Source organism: Amblyomma americanum, chromosome 7 (genome assembly GCF_052857255.1).
Source record: "Amblyomma americanum isolate KBUSLIRL-KWMA chromosome 7, ASM5285725v1, whole genome shotgun sequence".
Lineage (NCBI taxonomy): Eukaryota > Metazoa > Arthropoda > Arachnida > Ixodida > Ixodidae > Amblyomma > Amblyomma americanum.
Window position 1 is genome coordinate 125,596,387 of NC_135503.1, and position 20,523 is coordinate 125,616,909.

General features: G+C 49.4%; 1 protein-coding gene across 1 annotated transcript in view; it reads right to left on the minus strand.

The window, feature by feature from the left end:
* Positions 1-10,337: 10,337 nt before the first annotated feature.
* The window catches only part of LOC144099536 (uncharacterized), a 325,768-nt gene continuing 315,582 nt past the window's right edge, over positions 10,338-20,523 (minus strand). The window contains exons 5-6 of the mRNA XM_077632915.1: positions 17,453-17,539; positions 10,338-10,474 (exon numbers count right to left, since the gene is read on the minus strand). Coding sequence (XP_077489041.1) covers positions 10,424-10,474; positions 17,453-17,539 — 138 coding nt within the window. The 3' untranslated portion in view covers positions 10,338-10,423. The remainder of the gene's footprint in view (positions 10,475-17,452; positions 17,540-20,523) is intronic.

Sequence of the window (20,523 nt, forward strand, 5' to 3'; positions counted from 1 at the left end):
GCCGACCAAGTGCCCTGGGCGTTTATTCCCGCAACACTATAGACCATTTTTGTATGGAAGGACGTCCTCGTGACGGCCCGCCCTCGTGAGGATGCCCACCTCTGATCACTACTGCGTCTATGCAGGTCGGCAAAGAAGAGCTGCGGAGAACAGCAACGCGGTAGCGCACAATTTCATAGATAACGTAGTTGTGAGAAGGCCGTCAGCTATTGAGGTACGTGTTTAAAGGTCAACAACTTTAAGTGGCCATTTATTCACTAACGTAACTGCCAATATAACTGCCATCGTTTACAGCGAGACCTTTCAGATCACTTGAGTAAGAATGGCAAGCTGGGCGAGTTGGTTTGACATGCTAACGGCGGTGAACAGCGCGAAACACAGGGACAAGGGAGACACGGCAGGACAGGCCGCCCCGGCGGCCTTCCTCTCATCTCCCGCTCGGAAACCCTCGCACGGGCCGTGGTCGGTAGCGGCGGCAGCGGTGGCCCCTTGTCTCCGTACTCCGAGCAGCCGGCCATTGGAAATACTGTTCCTACTTTCACACTTAAGCAGCGCAGAGAACAGGATACAAAGGCGACAACACGAGCGCTGACTGTAACCACTAGCAACTGGTTATTTTATTCTCGGAAACGTATATAAAGGTGCAAAGCACAGTGAACAACCCAAGAACCAAAAATAGAAGACCCCCTCCCCCTAAACAAACATTCTGCGCGTGCACATCAAAGACGAGTCATGACATCTTAACAACGAAATTAGAAGACTACCATTTGCAGTAGACGGCGCTCCCCTATTTTCTGGCCAGCCACAAAGTTGCCAAGAAAGCCTACCTCTTTATGTACCAAGTCAATAGACTGCGAAACAACTCACTCGTCTGCCCCTTGCCTAATCATAAAAGCCTCCACGAGCTGCTTACAAATTCGATCAAGGTGATTGAACAGGACATTGGTTTCACCTAAGTGGGGGGAGCATTCATTGCACTCTGCAGTGCAATGCCAAGTTGGAAGTTAGTCAGCGCTCGTGTCGTCTCCTTTTCGTCCTGTTTTTTTCTGCGCTTCTTAATCATGAACCCGTACCAACTCGCCCAGTTTTCCGTTCTCGTTTTCCCTTCGGGCATCCCTGCGGCCCACTGCATCTCTCAGCAGCTAAGCTGCAGCCCTTCAAGGCGGCTGCCAACTCGTCACCCCTCTTCCTACGCTCCTGTTCGTCCCCATCATTCAAGCATCTTCATCGTCTGAGAACTGCTCTCAAATCCTTCCATCCTCAAGTCTGCACCAGCGGACTTTCCTCTTAGAGCTGAGCTGCTCTTTGTGCGCGTGCGGGAGTGTCTTCACGCAAACTGCGTACCGGACCGGTGCTGTGTTTGCTCGACCGCTTTTGCCGGACCTCACATAAATTCGTCTTTCTTTTTCGCGTGTGCGAGTCCTCCAGTGCCTTCATCACGGATTACCATCCGACCTGCCCTGTGTGTGCTCGTCTACGTTCGCCCTTCGCCACTCGGATTAGGCTTTCGGACCTGCGATGGGGTGCCTGTCTCTCACGTCTCACGGATTCCTAGCGCACCTTCCCAGCCTGCGTACTTCCGCCACTCCCTCCCCTTCATGGATTACCTACCGGTACAGCCCTGTGATTGCACCCTGACCTTCTGAACGTTCGCATTGCGGTCTGATTGGCGCGCGCCATGGATTTAATTCCTCTAAAATGAACTAATCACGCACACAACCTGGACACATTTCTGATTGTGTAAATAGTTTGTACATATTACTTCTCCCCCTATCCTCTCTTCCTGTCCCCTCGCCTCTTTCATTTCATTTCTCCATTCTGCCTGCTATCCTTTATTTCCGCTGCCCCAGCTCAGGTGCTTCAGTATCGATGGCAGATGCCGGGGCTAGCAAAAATCTGTTCCTTCCTTTTTACTATTATTTTTAATAAAACCACTACCACCACCACCACCACCATGGATTCATTCGCTGACTTACCCATCCCCTCCCACATCCTCCTCCCCCATCCATTACTGTAAGCAGGGATCCCCGCAGAGCGCAGCAGAAGAAAGAGCCATGCCCCACCCAAACGAAGCGACCTTGGAGATCGTCTTCCTCTTTTATAATCAGTATATGAGATATTGTCTCGTTGTGGTGACTGCAATCCGGAGAGCAGAAAGACAGCTAAAATGGCATCTAAACAAAACTCTCCATTTCGGCTGGCTTGCGCCCACAATGGACTGAATCATTCGGCGGCGGCGAAGCGACAAGCGTGCTCGGCGGTCGTAGAAAAGAATCCCCGCCGCTCTCGGCCGCGCTCGATTTCAAGCTGATAGCGATAGCGAACTTTCGAGATAAAGCGTGCAATGTTACTAGAACGTTATGGAACAACGTAGAATCAGCTCCGCCTGGATGCGATCAATCGGGATAAATCTGGTCGTGTCTTTCGCAAAGAAAGCGATAAAGAGGCGTGCCGGTAAGCGGCAGCTTTATGAAAAAAACACTGCAAAGATTCGCGCCATTACTCCCCTCTCGAAGAAGTATCGGCCCGATGCTTTAAAATGTAAGACTAGGAGCAAAACGGATTGTGAAAAATAAACACCGAGTGTGGAAACACAGCGTCCTTAATTTTTAGCGCCCATAATAGGGCTTTCGACGGACGACGTGGTCAGCTTCTCATCGCACGCGGTGTTACTGGGATGCAGTCATTTCTTCAAGGACGACTTCTCAGTCCAGTTCACCTAGCCGACGAAGAACCTTGCGCGGCCGAAATAGCGGCGCAAAAGCTTTTCACTCAATCTGCGGCGAAGAATGATCATCCAAACCCAGACTCGGTCTCCCGTCTTGTATTCCGCGTTCGTCTTCGTAGGTTGTAACGTCTGGCGTCGGTCCGCTTCGGGTCTTTGATCCGTAATCGGACAAATCTTAGGGCTGCTATTTCGCGCTGAAAATAGGCGGCGACGTCGACGTTCTCTTCTTCGGTAACGTTGGGCAGCATGGCGTCTAGCGTGGTCGTAGCCTAGCTCCCTGCCATGGACGAGGCTAAAAGGCGTCATCGGGGTGGTCTCCTGCACTGCGGGGTTATAGGCGAAGAGGACGTAAGGCAGGATGACGCCCCAGGTCTTGTGTTCGGCATCGACACACATGGCTTGCATATCGGCGATGATTTTGTTCAGGCTCTCGATCAGTCCGACTGTCGGCGGATAGTATGCATTTGTCTTCCAGTGGTGGTTGACTTGCGTCAGGATGACTTGCGTCATTTGCGCCGTGAATGCTGTTCCTCTGTCTGTGATGAGCATATCGAGGGCGCCGTGTCGAGGAATGCACTCCACGAAAATCATTGCACTTTAAAGGCGCCAAAACCACACACAAACACGCACGAGAGAACGGGACAGAGCGCCACTCATAACGGGTTTAATTTGCAGAGACCGCATGCATGCATATATACGTATACAGTCAGCCAGCGCCTGCGCAAAGAACATATTCACACATCAAGCCGTACACGATAAGCATCGGTCAAAAATCTGCTTTTCCGCGTTGTACATAGGTATTGATGTTTCACTGGCGCACAAACTGCCTTTCTTGCTTATATAGAACGCTTCAATCAGTTCTCTGTCTGTTACATTGCAACTCCTGGCAAGAATCCGCAGCATTGGAAAACATGGCTCGCAAGAGCGTGAAGGGCAGCATCTAATATGCTTAGGTATATTTGGGCCCTCTTTATTTTTTTCCACGTTTCTTTCGTGTTCCTTGATTCGCTCATTGACACAGCGCCCGGTTTGTCCTGTAGGAACGGCCGCACGGGAGGGGAATGTCATAAACTACCACTTCGGCAGATCTCATGAATGGTTGCCCATGCTTGGTTCCGGAGCTTCTTTCTTTTTGCTTTCTTTTTCCACTCGAGTGCAACCGCTTCCGAGCTTGAGGGGGGCTGAGAATACGAGCGGGACACCATGCCTACTCGCAACCTTTATCAGATTGTGGGCCAACTTGTGCACATACGGCACCGCTATAGGTCTCACCTCGCGAAGAGGTGAGGCCTGTGACGGGGCCACTTTCAAGGTTAGGCCGGACGACTTGATTGTTTCTAGTACTGTTCGAAGGCTTTTTAGATTGTCTTCAAAGTTTGAGGCGAAGGCAACGTCGTCGTCAAAATATACTAGACAAATTTGCCTGCCAGCGCCGTTTCTATTACTCGCTGAAACGTCGCTGGTGCGGAACAGAGACCAAATGGCATAACCTTGAGCTCGAAGAGGCCATCCGGAGTAATGAATGTGGTCTACTCACGATCTCTTTAATCAACCTCAATTTGCCAGTAACCGCTCTTGAGATCCATAGATGAGAAATACTTGGTGTTGCAGAGCCGGCCCAGTGTGTCATCGATACGGGGAATTGAGTGGACGTCCTTCTTCATTATGTTGTTTAAGCGGCGGTAATCAACCAAGAATCGAAGTGCGCTGTCTTTCTTCTTCATACTAGAACAACCGGTGCCGGCCAGGGAATCTTCGATGGCTGAATGACGTCGTCATGAAGCATTTCTTCCACTTGGTTCCGGATGGCTTGTCTTTTGCGCGGCGACACACGGTAGGGGCTCTGGCGGAGAGATCAGGCGTGATGGTCGGTTATAATTGCAATGCTTAGCAATCGGCGCTTGTCGGACATTCGACAATGACGAGAAGCACTCGATGTAGCTTCGAAGCAGATTGCGGATCTGGTCTTGTCTGTTGCGGGACATGGCTGGGTTTACGTCGAAAATGTGCTTGCGATCTCCCTTGGGTGAATTTTCTGGAACTTGATGGGAGAGAGAAAAGGCGTCACGAATGTCAAATAGTTCGTCGAGGTAAGCAATCGTCTTTCCTTTGTTAACGTGCCGGTATTCTTCAATGAAGCTCGTCAGCAGCACTTCAGCTTGTCCATTGCGGAAATGTGCAATGGAGTTCCCGGGTTCGAACCCGACCGCGGCGGCTGCATCTTTATGGAGGAAAAACGCTAAGGCGCCCATGTGCTGTGCGATGTCAGCGCGCGTTAAAGATCCCCATGTGGTCGAAATTATTCCGGAGCCCTCCACTACGGCACCTCTTCTTCCTTTCTTCTTTCACTCCCTCCTTTATCCCTTCCCTTACGGCGCGGTTCAGGTGTCCAACGATATATGAGACAGACATTGCGCCATTTCCTTTCCCCCAAAACCAATTATTATTATTCTTGGTATGCAGATTCCTCGCTTTAGAAGCAACGTTGTGTTCCCCTCGATGAGGGCTTCCATGCTCTTGGTATCCGTGGCACGTATACGGCGACCATGACGCTTAATCGGGGTGGGACGCTCACTTGTTCATGCAGGATACCCAGGGCAACATGCTGCTCCATGGTCGTCATTGAAGGGATGGCTTCGTCCGTCGAAAGCGTTATCAGCTTGGAAGGCAGGTCGATGATCGTCTGATGCTCATTAAGGAAATCGATGCCGTGTATCATGTCGTGGGAACATTGCTGTAGTACTACGAAGGTCGGAGGATAGGTATGTCCCTTGATGGTGAAGCGCGCTGTGCATCGCCCCGATGGCGGCGTAATGAGGTGGCCTCGGATGTCCTGGCTCTTGCGTTTCACGTCGTCCTCAGCGTCGGGCCACGGTTTCGTCGCGTACGTGAACCGTGTGTAGGGCGTGTCGTCGAAGCTTTTTCTGGAAGGCTGTGTCGTTGGTTCGCGTCATGGCCGAGGTGATCATTGAGTGCGGCGTCGGTGTACCGGGCGCAGCGTCTTCATGCGGCGTAGCTGATGCAGCGTCTTCATACGGCATGGCAGTTGGAGGATCTTCGTCATTTCGCTGGTGAGCAACCTCACCTCCAAAGGTTGTTTTCTTTAGTTTCCCCTGAGGGGGTTGGGGGACCTTCCGAGAAGAACCGCTTCGTAGCTGCGGCCGGCGACGCAAAGTGTGGCGTGGACGGTGGTGGTGAGCGGGAGGGACGGCAATATGACACGTACTCCTCTCGACGCAGGTACTCGTCGATATCCCGTGGTCTCTGGCCGGGACGCGGCCGTGGGGCATCAACTGAGAAGCCATGCAAGCCTATTCTTTTGTAGAGGCAGTGCCGGAAAATGTGGCCAGGTTCGCCGCAATGGAAGCAGAGCTGGCAGCGCTGGCCGAGGCTCCTCCAGAGGTCGACTTTCCTTTGGCGAGCTGGCCACTGCTGGGCGGGCTTGCGATTGGAATCTCTGGGACGGCGTATACGGCTACTGGCGCTGATTGAGAGGACGCCTTTGGCTGCGCACCGCGGCGGCGTATGAGTCATGCCATGGGGTTGTGTGGCCGTCGAAGTCCCGGCGCCAAGTGCGTGTTGCACTTTTTCCCGTACCACATCCATGAGAGTCGCTGCATGCGGCTGTGGGGAGGTTGGCAGCAGTCGTCGTATCTCCTTGCGGACGACTTCGCGGATAACTTCCCGCAAGTTGTCGCTGGTGGTGGTCGTCGTGTCCGGACGAATTGCACAGAAATAAGGGCGTTTGTACTGCCCAGCCCGGACGTCGAGGGTCTTCTCGATCGTGCAGGCCTCTTGCATGATTTACTCGACGATTTTTGACGGCTGGCAAAGAGTTGTTCTTTTACGTCGCGCATTAAACACTGAACTTTCTTTTCCTCGGACATCTCGGGATCGGCGCGGCGAAAGAGGCGCTTCATCTCTTCGATGTAACCGGGGACGGGCTCGTTCGGAAGCTGAATCTTGGACTCGAGAAGTCGTATGGCTCTTTCTTTCCTCACGACAATGGCGAATACCTCCAAAAGTTCTTCTTGAATAGCTCCGAGGTCGTTAGAGACGACTCATGGTGTTCGTACCACGTACGTGCTGAGCCCTCTAGTGAGAAAAAATACGTGTACAATATTTGCCGCATCATCCCACTTGTTGAATGATACCACGCGCTCAAATTGGTACAATCATTCTTCAGGGTCCTCGCCTAGGGATCCATTGAAAGTTGGCTCACCCGCGGCCGTTGCAGTATGATCGGGGTCGACATCTTTGGCGGGGTTGTGGCGCTCGTAGCGGCGTCTTTTCTCTGTCGGGTGCGGTCCGGCAGGGTCGCGAACTCAGGATGATCTCCCTGGAGGCGTCGGCTGGCTCGGGTAACTGGTGGCTCGTCCTCCGGTGCGAAGCGCAGAGGGCTGGACTTGAAGGGGGTGCCTTGTACATGGACTGTACCCTGCACCTCCACCAGATGTCGCGTGGTGGTGATTGCAATCCAGAGAGCACAAAGGCTGCGAAAATGATGTCTAAACAAAACTCTTTATTTGGGCTGACTTGCGCCCACAATGGACTGAATCACTCGGCGGCGGCGTAGCAACGAGCGGGGTATAGGCGGTCGTCGAACGGAATGCCCGCCGCTGTCGGCCGTGCTCAATTTAAAGCTGGTAGCGAACGTTCGAGATAAAGCGTGCAATGTTTACTAGCACATTCTGGAACAACGTAGAATCAGCTCCGCCTGGATGCGATCAATCGAGATAAATCTGGCCCCGTCTTGCATCGCAAACAAAGCGACAAAGTGGCGTTCCGGCCGCTTTGAAGAATGAGCAACACTGCAAAGATTCACGGCAATACACTCAAAGGAAATACATGAACGTTCATGTCAGTTTCGAAAATAAATTGCAGGACAGTAATTAGTATTTCTTAGGGAATTAACACCAATTATATTTGTGACAACACCGTTAACGCAGTAGCCGCCGCGGTGGCTGAGTGGTTATGGCGCTCGGTTGCCGGCCCGAAAGACGCGGGTTCGATCCCGGCCGTGGCGGTCGAATTTCGATGGAGGCGAAATTCTAGAGGTCCGTGTGCTGTGCGATGCCAGTGCACGTAAAAGAACCCCAGGTGGTCGAAATTTCCGGAGCCCTTCACTACGGTGTCCCTCATAGCCTGAGTCGCTTTGAGACGTTAAACCCCACAAACCTAAACCTAAGGCATTAACGCAGTACTCACTAGACCCGTTGATTTCGTTTCTGGTGCTGTATCAGATTGTTTTTCTAAAGCGTCGTTCGCTCATATGACGCACATTTTTGTCTCTGGATGCAAACGAGATAGTATCATTGCTAAAACAAAAAGATTTTTGGTATTTCAAATGAAAGAAACATAGAAATAACTGCTATTTAGGTGAGTTCACACTTGTAAGAGACAAAGATGGCTCTTTATTAAGACTTCGGAAAAAAGTGTGCTACTCCACCATTAATTGCCGCTCTAACCAAGGTAGGTGTTATGGCTCAAGTTCTGAAAATCTCACGCGGGATTTTAAAAGCCCGCGCGGAGCGATGCGAGCAAGGCGCTGTCCACCTGTGCACGTCACTCCATGAGCACGTTTTACGAAACAACCTTTGTCCCGGCCTCGCTGGGGCTTCTGCTGCCCGTTGCTCCAGGTGAGGCGGGGCAGAGGTGATGTATCATGTGCGCCATGAAGTAACGTGCACAGATTGGCGTTGCCGGTAGCGCACGTTACAGAACCACAGGTGGTCGAAATTTCCGTAGCCCTTCACTATTGCGTCCGTCATAACCTGAGTCGCTTTGGGACGTTAAACCCTCATAAACCAACTATTAACCTGCGTTTTTTTCCTCATCCACGCTGCCTGCTTCCGGTCTCTTGACGTTATACCTGTAATTTTTCTTTCCTTAGCTCGCTGCGTTGTCGTTAGCTTAAGCTGAACCCTTTTCGTTAGCCTCCGCGTTTCTGGCCCGCAGGTGAGTATCGGTAAAATACAGCTGTTGTACACTTTTCTCTTAAGATATATGGGTAAACTGGCATTCATGATCTCAGACAACCTGCCATATGCGCTCCACCCCATTCTTACCCTTCTGGTTATTTCCCTCTCATGAACCGGATCAGCTGTCACTACCTGCCCTAATTAGACGTATTCCTTTACCACTTCCAGCACATCACTACCAATTGTAAAGTGCTGTTTCCTTCCGGGACTGTTGAGCGGCCAGTTTGCAATTCTCAAATTTCAGCCTATCTGTAACAGTTAAAAAGTTAAATGTTGTAAGTTAAATAACCAAGTGGTTAGTCAAATTAATCTCATCTTTGTGACGTCCTCCAAAACTGGTGTTACTTTAGCACAGAAGCCATCTTTTATCTCAAAAAGCCTATTTTAGAAACTATTGGGAGGCTTCAGTTAAACACCTGGTAGTATGTATGTACCGTCTTTGCCAAAAATGACCTAACAATGGAGCTCGTTTTCGATCCGTATAGTGGAGCATTTATGAGAAACATTAAGCGCTAAATTTGTGTTAGGGAAGGGGAACCCTTGCAGAAGTAGGGAAAGTTGGGTGATCTGGTAGGGATGCATTAAAACAAGCAGTGCAGAAAACACTCGTCGTGTGCCCTTGAAGCAAGGAGGAAAAGAAAGAAGGACACATGACGAGCGTTTTTTCTGCTGTTTCTTGTAAAAGAACCCTCGCCCTCACCTCTCCAGACATTTTGGTTTTCAGAGGTGCCCTAGAGCTCCATTATACGGCTGAAATCAAACCTTGCTGCTTGGTTATTTTTGGCTGAGATATGGTATGATTTCGGCGAAGTCGTCCATGTGTTATACTTACCTTATCTACGTCATTAATTTAATGTCAATTTTCCCTTTATGCGTTTGTAAAATTATGCTCTTCTATTCGCATTTGATCATTCCTTGTTATTATTGTCCAGTATTTTTCTATTTATTTATCTGCTTTCAATTCTTCGTTGCTTATAACTGCTTTACGCAAAAACGATCGCTGTGACTTCCTGCTACCATTTCTGTCGTCTTCTTATCCCAGTTATTTTACACCCACAACCAGCGTTTGCCTGTAGGTCTAAACAGTGTTGTATACATATATACAAAGCATGGCAACGCGTGCAATAAAGAAAGACTGATATCCAGTTGTAAATCCATGCTAATTCGTCCGAAAACCTCCTGCGTTGATAAAAACGAAAAAAAAAAGACTGTGAGCCACGAATTGGCGAGATTAAAATTCTAGCTAGAAGCAAAGATAGATTAGCTCCGGAACTGGCAGAAGCCTTTTTTATCAGAAAGAGGTGGCATGTGCGTCAGCACAACTTCTTTCTCCCTACGAGAAAGTGAGCATGGATTGCTAAAGAATACGCATAATGAGTAGGTTTGGTCAGAGTGTGTGTTTTTTGTTGTTGTTTTTTTCGCTTTTTTTTTCTTTTTTACCAAGTAAGAAATGCGCATGCGTTCACCTTCTTCGGGCTACATATATGCAACATGTGGCTTTCAATAAACGTGGTTGGAGTCAGCGCCCGTCCTGTCTGGTCTTTCTTTGTGGTTTGTGTAAAAATTAGCGCTGTTTTTACTCTTGTTACACAAAGCACTCAAACAAGGCCTTGAAGAACAATGAGTAGATTTTATTTCCTAGTCAGAAGGCACTCCCGCCGATTATCGAAACATGCAGGCGCGGACCGTGGTTGTTTCGGCAGAGGCGGTTTTCTCAGTCATCGTGGTCTGGACCGGTGAGTACATTGTAGTGCCGGTGGCATTCCTGGAGTGCAAGAAACGTTGCGCCAGGGTCTATGAGTCTTTTTTTCTCTTCACATGAAAATGTAGAAACCCACGTAAAGTGAAACTAAACTCCAGCACTCATATATGTAGAAAGGATTGCCGCGAGGTTGTTTCGCCACTCAGGTTTTGAAAACAAAGTGAACTGGTGACATTTCTACCCAGCACAATACTACAGTGAGGGAAAATTGGAGCCTTTCGTTAACCGGTATCAAGTTTTCCGGCACATGTGCTTGAAAGTGGGCGCTGTTTTCGTGCTCAAAAAGCGGCTGCTAGTCGCGCTCCTCATCTTGAACGCGATCGAAGCGCTAACAACGGCGACCGCAAAAAGAGAGGGCGATGCCTTTTCCCAGCTGAAGGCGAAAGCCCTTCTTGGCTCACTAGTGACGTGGACGCAAGTTGTCCGCACGAACTGTCAATCATAAGTTGGGTGGTAAATAAAACAAAAATGTAAAAGCTGATTTAGCAACAGCTCTTAAGCAACGCATGCGTAATCAAACGGACTGGAACGGCCTACCCCGTGCCATCGTCAACATCGCTTCATCGTCTACTTTTCAAGAACATATAACCGATCGCTTTCAGTGCTAAATAATATTAGCTGTTTGTTTGCTCATTTCATTAAAATCCCACCATTTATGTAAGAGCCCCGAAACAAGGGGGCCTTTAGCGTAATAAACGGAAATAAAGTAGACATTACAAAAATAAAAATAGAAAGTAAAGAAAAGAAATACATGATTAAAACAAAAATAGAAACAAAAGAAAACGAAACTTCAGAAAATAAAAGCAAAATAATAAAAATTAGAAAGGCCGCCACCGTCTGGAAGATAATAATAATAATTGGTTTTGGGGGAAAGGAAATGGCGCAGTGTCTGTATCATATATCGTTGGACAGCTGAACGGCGCCGTAAGGGAAGGGATAAAGGAGGGAGTGAAAGAAGAAAGGAAGAGAGGGGTGCCGTTGTGGAGGTCTCCGGAAAATAATTTCGACCACCTGGGGATCTTTAACGTGCACTGACATCGCACAGCACACGGGCGCCTTATCGTTTTGCCTCCATAAAAACGCAGCCGCCGCTGTCGGGTTCGAACCCGGGAACTCCGGATCAGTAGTCGAGCGTCCTAAACGTTGAAGCAACGAGCGTTAGCGGAGCCTAGCGCCATCTAGACCAGCTGCCATGGCAGGCGCATCACAAGCGCTTTATTCATACCCGGACAACATTGCGCAGAGGGCGCGCCTCGGAGCGCATGCACGGGAAGGTGCGAACGCGGCCCGCTCGCGCATAGGCGCGTCGCTCGCATGAATAAGGCGCTTCGCCAGCATAGTGCCTCCTCTACACTTTTCGCCGGAGTATTAATGCAGAAATTGCACTGAATAAATGAAATACAACCAAGACATCACATCTCAACCAACCGGGCATGAGCGGCCACAAGGGTCAGGTACCAAGTGGTGCTGCTGCGTCACGGGTTGTTTCAACACCGGATCGCTCTGGTCAGTTTCAGTTAGACGTCTCACAAGCTCTTATGCTGGTGCTTACGACTGCCATGGCGCCGGCAAGAATGACTGACTGCGACAGAACCACACCGAACAAATAGCTCACTTGGGCATGTGCCGCCCCGGCAGGGCTAATAAAATCTTTTCCCACAAAAACCTGTTCGACTACTCAACGTTCCCGTGCTTGCCTGCAGCGCAAACCTCACTTGAGAACAAGAATTCTACCTTTCGTCTGGCCACAGTGTCGGCAGTGTCGTGCTCTGCGGTGAAGAGGCGTTAAGAGACGACGCAACTTGTGGTGCGAGAGCTGAACTTCAAAAATTCTTTTCTCGCTTTAAACAAAAATTACATTCATAAAAATTCAGAAATGAAAGGGATAAACTGTTCTACGTACCTCGTTAGATTTTTACTTAGACCACCTCACGGTGAAATTAACGAGTGTTTTCGGCATAAAACGCACTTTTTGCAACTTTCGTATTTTTTTTAATTCGATGGGCGCAGTTTCATAACCTGTAACATTTGTTATAAGTACTAGAAATCTAGAGGAACAAAACGGCTATTTCCGACAGCAAGTTGACATCGAAAACAAAAAACGACAAAAATGTTACATTTTCATACATTTGTTCAATTTTTAAAAATATTTATGCCGTATAAAGCTGCATGCTCCCAATTATATCGAAATCCAGAATCTTTGTAAATGCCAATGAAGAAATTGTGAAGTTTTTCTAAAAATTTTAATTTTTTATAAGTTACTGAGCAGTGCGTGGTTTCTCGCCTCTTCTAAATATTCAAACTGCACTCACGTCACGAATAAATTTTTTTTTCGGCAAAAAAATTTCGGGCTTCGATTACTCAGTCACATTAGTATAAGTTTCCATGACTTTTTTTTTTTCGAACAAATTGGAGATGGTCGAGCGCAACATCTGGGACGTTTGGCGTGGAATGACCTATATTTGAGAGGGGAGCAATGCTGCGCATCTTTGCATCGTTCGTTCTCGCTCAAAGGCGCCGGCAGACGCCGAGAGCCGCGACCAGACTTGCCTGGATCGATCGCAGCCACGCGGAACTGTTCGCGCATTTTTATATATTGTTAGCTGCTGTCTTTTCTTTTTCTTTTCCATTTCCTTATATTCCTTGCCAGCATTCAGTTGACCGCCGCCGAGAACTGCTGGCATCCTGTTTGACGAGCGCCGAGCACGCTTGTTTATTTCGCCGCCGCCTAGTCACTCAGTTCTCTGCGGGCGCAGCTCTGCCCCGGTGAACAGTTTTATATGGATGCTTTTTGCACGACAGCGTATACAGCTCGTTCGGTCGAAAAGCCATCGGCGTAGTATTATTCGGCACCGGGCGTCGGAAGCAATCGGGGGCTGCGTAAAATATATCGTACCATGGTAATTTGTGGTTATATTGATTCATGATTGATTGGTGTGTGATAGGCTATGACCATTTAATGAAATAATCGTAATTCATCCATCAATTAAATGCATAAAAATTCAAAAAAGGGGTTCAAAGGTGTCAAAGGGCTCAAAATGAAATTAGAGTGTAATTGACCAATTTTGAGAGGCCTCCTAGCGACTCTGAGCGATTTGTCCAACGGGCAAGGCGTCGCGCTGAACGGGCGATGGCGTTCCGTGGACTCCCTGGCAGCGCTGCAACACGCTGTCGGGTTGCACTCTTAAACGCGAAGCTTAAGTGTCCCCCAATTTTTCGCCCTCTTCCTGCTAGCCGGTCTGCCGCTATCATTACGTGACAATATGAAGCAATTCTCACCACACGCGACGTCTTGTACCAATATTACATATTTTAATGCGAAAGCATTTTTTTTTCTCTCATGAGCGGCGTGTATATTCAGGACCTCTCAGCAGCGCGTATCGCAAAGCGCGTCCCCGCGAAAATGACCGTTCGAAACAGAAATTCCCCGGCATTTAGTTTCGAACTCAGGCCCCGTGGGTACCAGGAGGCTCACAACGCATACGCTGCGAAGTTGTTTTTTTTTCAGCATGGTATTTATTACGCGCGTTTATATGCAGGAAATAGCTATATACATTATTTACCACGTTATCAGCCAGCAGAAAAGCACGGGAGGTGGAAACACAACGCCACACAACTAAAAGGGTCCTTTGTTCAGGAGCTGTAATGAATGGCCTGTTAAGTCGGCGGAAGAGCTGAAAAGTACGACATATGGTGACAGCAAGAACACCAGTGCATTTCCACGGAAGCCAGCGGATCGCAACCAAGGCCTGGAAAACAACACGCCTCAACGGCTGCCGCGCTTTGGAATGTGTGGACGGGACGCCAGTTTGCGTCGTTTCCCGAACCCGTAAGCGGCGGACGCTACCGCGGGTGACCCAACGGACCCCGGTGCGGCGGGGAAAGAGTGATGGACAGCATCGCCGGCTTCGCTTGGAGGTCGGTTTACTGTTACGTCCTTTCAGCGGAGCCGACACGCCGCAGAGGAGGCGCACTCAAGAACGGCGGTGAAACGGACCGACATGCCAGGAAGACCGTGGTTGCCTGCGGACTGCTGGTTGTGTTTGTTTTACGCGGTGATATACGTGCTCGCATCTGGGAGGCGGGTCTCCGTGGCGCCGAGTGGATATGTGCTCGTTGATTGGCCCGCGCCCATTCCCTTACTAGGGACCTGGGGAAATAGAGAGGGGTTAAAAAAAAGCCATGGTTCAGGACCAGAGAGCATTCTTCTGAATCTCGCTAAGATTGCAACATGTAAGACGAAAATAAATTCGTTCTGTTACGAGAGCTCCTCTTCTCCGTGGTCTTTCAACGCCGAGCCGGTCTTCACTACCTTCGGCTCCGGCCCTACACCCGGAGTCGCGACAGCGTGTAAGAGGAGCACAAAGTGAACGCGTTGTGGTGTGTACAACGGTAAAGAGTTTTGGGGGATGGGCACTGATGTTAGACAACGATGACCTGCAAAAAAAGTTGCTGACGTCATCCAAGGGCCACGGGATAATTATCACTTGTCAACGATGGCTTGCAAAAAAACGTTGCTGACGTTCAAATGAAAATGCTTTCGCATTTCTCTAATGCAGCAGGCAGCAGTGCTCTCCAATTTTGTATATAGAAAGAACGACACGAAGTCTTCGGGGAGTAGTGCAAGAAAACCTACGTAATTTTTCTTGTGCAGTTTTGAACACAAAGAAACTGCGTGCTTTTTTCAGTCGTTGTGGCTGTTTCCGTAAACTACCTGTTTTCGATGGATCATCGAAACCTACGCTCTATATAAAGAATTTTAAGACAATAGTGTAACGAAGCGTACGTCGGGACGTAACGGTGGCTCCGCCGCCTCAAAGAAGTTGACTAGCAGGTGCCGATGGGTTGCATGAATTAACTTGAATTATTTAAAATGGGCCCAAAATATCATTTAAACTGAACAAACTGATACACAAGGTCTAACAGTAAATAATAACGCAGTCAGTCATACCAAGGGGCGCGCAACGTCTTCGAGCAGCAGGACCGCAGCCGTTCCTCTGCTTTCTTCGCGCCAAAACCCCCTCTTAAATACGTTTGCCCAGGATTCTGGAGACACTTTTAGTAACCAATCGGAAATGCTGTTGTCGAAGCCAATGAGAAGGATTTCTTTAAAACGGAAGCAGCCAATAGCACGCCGGGGCCCACGAGGTTTTTTACTCGAGGGCACCGCGTAAATTCCACGAAGACGCGCGCATTTCCGCTTGGCACACAGATACAAACACACAAAACGACATCCGAAACACAGGGAACGCAAACCTCCCAGTCGGTGCACCACACGACCCACCATCCGCGCTCTCAGCCCTCGCGGCTCGTCTCAGGCGCATCTGGTCCGCCGGGCAGTGTGCCGCCCGAAGCAATCACTTCGCGCGACTCTCCTGGAAACCACGGGGGGTCCGCGCGCCCGCTCTGGTGGCTCGGACGTGGCCTTGGAAGACCTTGTCCCCTTGCAGCCAGCTAACCGTGCGTCTCACAGTTTACTGCGTTTTACTTTAACTAAACATTCGAACAAATCCGGGGAGAGGGCCGCACAACGCCTGCTTGCAAAGAGCCAGCGAGAAAATGGCTCCCCGCACAGCAGCGAGCACAAGGACAGCAACAGTCGCACCGCGGTGAGAAGAACACATTCAGGTTGCTCGAAAAACTGGCACGCGAAACCTGTGAAGCTCGCTACGCGACAATAGGATAGATTGGGGGAAAATTGAAAGCAGTATAATATCGAAAGTTAGAAGAATGAGCGATGGTATGTTCACACTATGTAACTTGCTGTGTAACTTTCACCACCTTCCCGTTAACTGCTTCCCGGAGACGACCGCCTGGGGGCAGCGACCGCCGTCGGACACACCCAAGGGCGCCCGTTCGGGGGAATAAAGGGAAGGCGCCATTACGTAATTACCCGTTTCCGTCAGGAGCCGGTCCCACCGTACAGAGCTCGCCGCAGTTGAGGCCCGCGGCGCCGCAAGGACCACACGTGTTTTTCGAAGACACGGAGCCGTGTGTACCACTTTTGCTGCACTACAGGAAATAGCAGCGGACTTGCGATTTCTCCTCGCCTGTTCCCACGGGTAGACTCTGCATCGAGTGACTCCACCTGCTACAGTGCTGTGCAACTTTGATCTTTAAGAAATGTGTCTCGTGTTGAATTGGCCACCGTTTGCTGAAGGGGCGGAATCTTAGAGGATTTAAGGGGCGTGCTGATTTCGAAAGGACGCTCTGGGCCTTGGCGACAAAGCTGACCCAGTCGCTCGACGCATGGACTGCTAATTTTTTACTCTTTGCTCTTTCTTCAATATGTAAATAAGTTAAGTAAAAGTGCAATTTAACCCGCTTGTTTTCGTTTTCCCAAACTTCAAGCTTCAGTCTTTCCTCAGCACGATGACTCAGACACGCTACGAAATGAAGCCCGGGTTCGAGATAGCCTGTGCTCCACGACAATGTCTTATTTTGATGGTGTTTGGAAGCAAGCACCAAAATAAGGCAGCAAAAATGCTTGTGTCGTCGTCTTGCTTTCGTGGACGACGGTTTTCGTGTTTCCTTCTCGCCATCTTATTTGGGAAGGTCATAACATGATCAGCGGGCATTTTCCACGTTGTGCCCCGATATAGATGACAACGATTTCTATTGGAACGAGACATTCCGCAATAAGTCACAGGCATTCTTTGGGAGTCAGCACCTGATGGTTTCTGCAAAAAAAAACCGCGATAAGTTTAGAAATGCCACAGGCACAGAAACTGGAAGGCACCTGTTTTGTTCGAAAAAGTGCAACCTATTGCAAGCCTTTCTACTCTATGGAAGACCCGAAAACCTTACCAGAGGACACCATCGATTACAAACCCACTGGGTTTCTACTGGCATCTGGATTTGAACTTGGAGCCTCCTTAATACGAAGCATTTACGAGGGATCAAAGGGCCTTGCAGAAGGGGCAGAGGGCACTCGTCAAACATCTCTGTGTCTTAACACAAGTAGGCCGTTTAGTGAAGTACCTCGTAGGCCTGGAGGTACTCGCTTGGGGTGATCTTCAGGTTCGCCAGGGCGCAGTAGAACGTCGACCCAGCCGTGTATGGCACCACCTGGCGCAGACGAGAAGAACATTAGTTGCACCGCACTCAGTATAATAGACGGAGGCACTCAGACACCCTTCGGTAATAGCGTTCTAATACATTTCCGTAACAGCAGTGTTTTCTGCTGCAGCGATTGATTTAGGCGCCTCTTTTTCGAAAAAAACTGACAATACTGTTACGGTAGACAGTCGCGAGGCGAAGATGACGTTGCTCCGTCGCTGGGCAGTTGACGACGACGCTACAGCTGGTGCTTGGTTTCTGGTATACCTTCTGTCTGTGGCCTGTCGCGCCTGTTGCTGAGCAAACCACTTTAATAATATCAATGATATGTTCTAGTGGCTTATCTGCTCTCGTAAGCTGGCACAAGGCTCTACCACGGGTTTATTGTTCAAACAGACGCAACTAAGTTAGTACGCAATCTACTAATCCGTGCAGTTCACCAGAACGTATGCAGAAACCAAATGGCTTATTTAGTTTACTCTAGTTACTATCTCCCAGTTTCTCCTTGGCGCTTCGTTGTTTCGGCCACGCCTCCTCTATACTTTCAGTTCCGGACATATCACTCGCTTCGTTGTGGGACTGCATTGGAAGTTTCTCGTCGCTTAGTCATGGCGCTTTGGCGCCACTTATTGAGACTCCTGAAAAAATTGGCGTCACGTAAACGAGAAAAGTAACCGCTTTCGCCGTTAATTATGCGGTGTTAGCGCGGAGCCAGAAAGAATAATAGGATGGGGCAAAAAGGACCTCATCTGTTTTCCATTCAAATAGACGAGAAGCTTGTTTGGGTGACTGTGTCGGTGTATCTGGACTAGTCAGTGAATGGCTAGGGAAGTCGAATAGCCTTTTCTCGTTGTGTTAGTACCTGCGTTGTCTTCTGGTCTCAATGAGCCTTCACATTTAAGAGAGCGCCAGCGTCGCCACCAGTGTTGTGTTTTTTGGGTGCTTTTTGGGCTCAGAACCTGCAATATTCATGTCATCGTGGGCAAGCTCTATATTTGTCAGAGCGTATGGGCTTTCGGCAAGGCGTGCTGGTAATGTCATCGCTTCCACGGAGACGAACAATACGAGCGCATTTACAGGAGGCGCTCCCTCGTTTAACTTTAGGAGAGATGAAGGCCAAGCAGTAGTACGGAAGCAGATTTGGCCTGTTCGGCACAGCGCTAAGTGTAGCCGAGCTTCCCGGTACGTTGACGTGCGTTGCCACCCTCGGTGAGCTCAGTGAAATGACCGAGAGCAGCCAACACGCGTTGGGAGAGCATGGCGCGAAACGAAAAGGTATTGCTCGAGACGAAATAATCAGGCATGGTGATATTGGAAATACGAGGAGTTACAGGGCAATATTGGCACATAAACAGAAACAGCATTTTTCGATGCAGCTTTGGTACTACACTCAGGAAAAAGCTTTCTGACTGCGCTCAAAGACCTCCAGCATTATAGTCCACGTAGCCCACGCAAGTGTGCTGGTCTCTTGCACACAGGAACCAACCACACAAGTCTGGAAACTGGCGGCTTGCTTTCCCAGTTCCCACTGCATATAGATCAGAAAGCTTTCCGACGGTGTGTCAGTAAATCCTATGCCGCGTGGCCACATTTCTACACTATGCGTGTCCTCGCTGCCGTTAAATGCATCGTGCTTTCGAAATATATGTTTGCCGTATTTTCATATGCATTCATGCTCTCTTCAGGTACTTCGCACAAAGAATGGCTATGTTGAGAAGCAACGATGCCTTCGCCTCAGTGAGTTCGCTCTCATAGCATTGTGGCGCTTGTGAATATATCTGAGACACTAGCGGTATTTTTAGACGCAAGCGCGTATAATATCTTCACCGAGGCAATGCAACTGTCTCGAAAACATCTGCCAGTATAAAAATGTTATTGTTCTGCGCGCAAATATTTTCTGGAGTGGAGTTAAAAGGCGTATTTTTTTGCGTCATTTCGATTTTAGGGGTGTGCTTAGGTGTCACAAAATTTGGCGCATATTAAAAAAAAGCGCTGAATTGCGGGAGCAATCACGCTCGCGCGCGCCATACAGAAGTCTACAGCAGCGCAGAAGGAACCCCGGATAGCGCGTATTCTTGAGTGTGCTGTTCCCCTTTCCACTCTGCTCGTCGGGGCGGCGCCAAAGGAAACACAGCCGCTCGAGCCGTCGATTGTTCGAGAACCTCCGACTGATTTCTACTCATTGTCGACGGATAGGGCGTAGCCTTGACCGCGCTAAGTTATGCCTTCTCTCGCGCCGGCGGCTTCGCATCGCGAGAAAGACCTGAAAAGTTCTCGAAATCGGTTTTTGCGCTTTACCAATGAACCTCTCCCCCTATCCTCTCTTCCTGTCCCCTCACCTCTTTCATTTCATCTCTCCCTTCTGCCTGCTATCCTTTATTTCCGCTGCCCCAACTCAGGTGCTTCAGTATCGATGGCAGATGCCGGGGCTAGCAAAAATCTTTTCTTCCTTTTCATTATTATTTTAATAAAAACCAGTTACTACTACTACTTACCAATGGTGTCGCGCACCCGGCGCGAGGAGGAGAAGGAAATTGTGCAGTTTATACTGCGTGTATGTGCGCGCCTGCCTTGGAGCGCAGAACAGACGCGGACCGCGCCTATCATTGAAATGAGGGACGTTGACCACTGTCTGTCAGCCCGAGCCGCCGTTCAAGGTTCAGTAAAGCGCGCCCGCTCGACTGCCGGGACCACACCACTCGACCAGCCACGGACCAGCGAGGCAGCGTGCGCCAACCTGCGGGACGGCTCCGTCGTGTTCCTCATGTCGTCGGACTGTCGCAGTGCCCGGTGAACAAATTGTGTTTTGTTTCTTTGGTTCGCTCTTGTGTTAGCGCACTTTAGGTGCAAAGCTTTTGTTGAGCTGTAATCTCTCTCGCGTGTTACTTTGCACGAGTTGCATTGTATAGGAAATCACTTTGCATGGCTCGTACGAGTGATTGTGAAATCCTCTGTATCGTCTCTTTGCTGTGTAATATTTGGTTTGTTGTGAA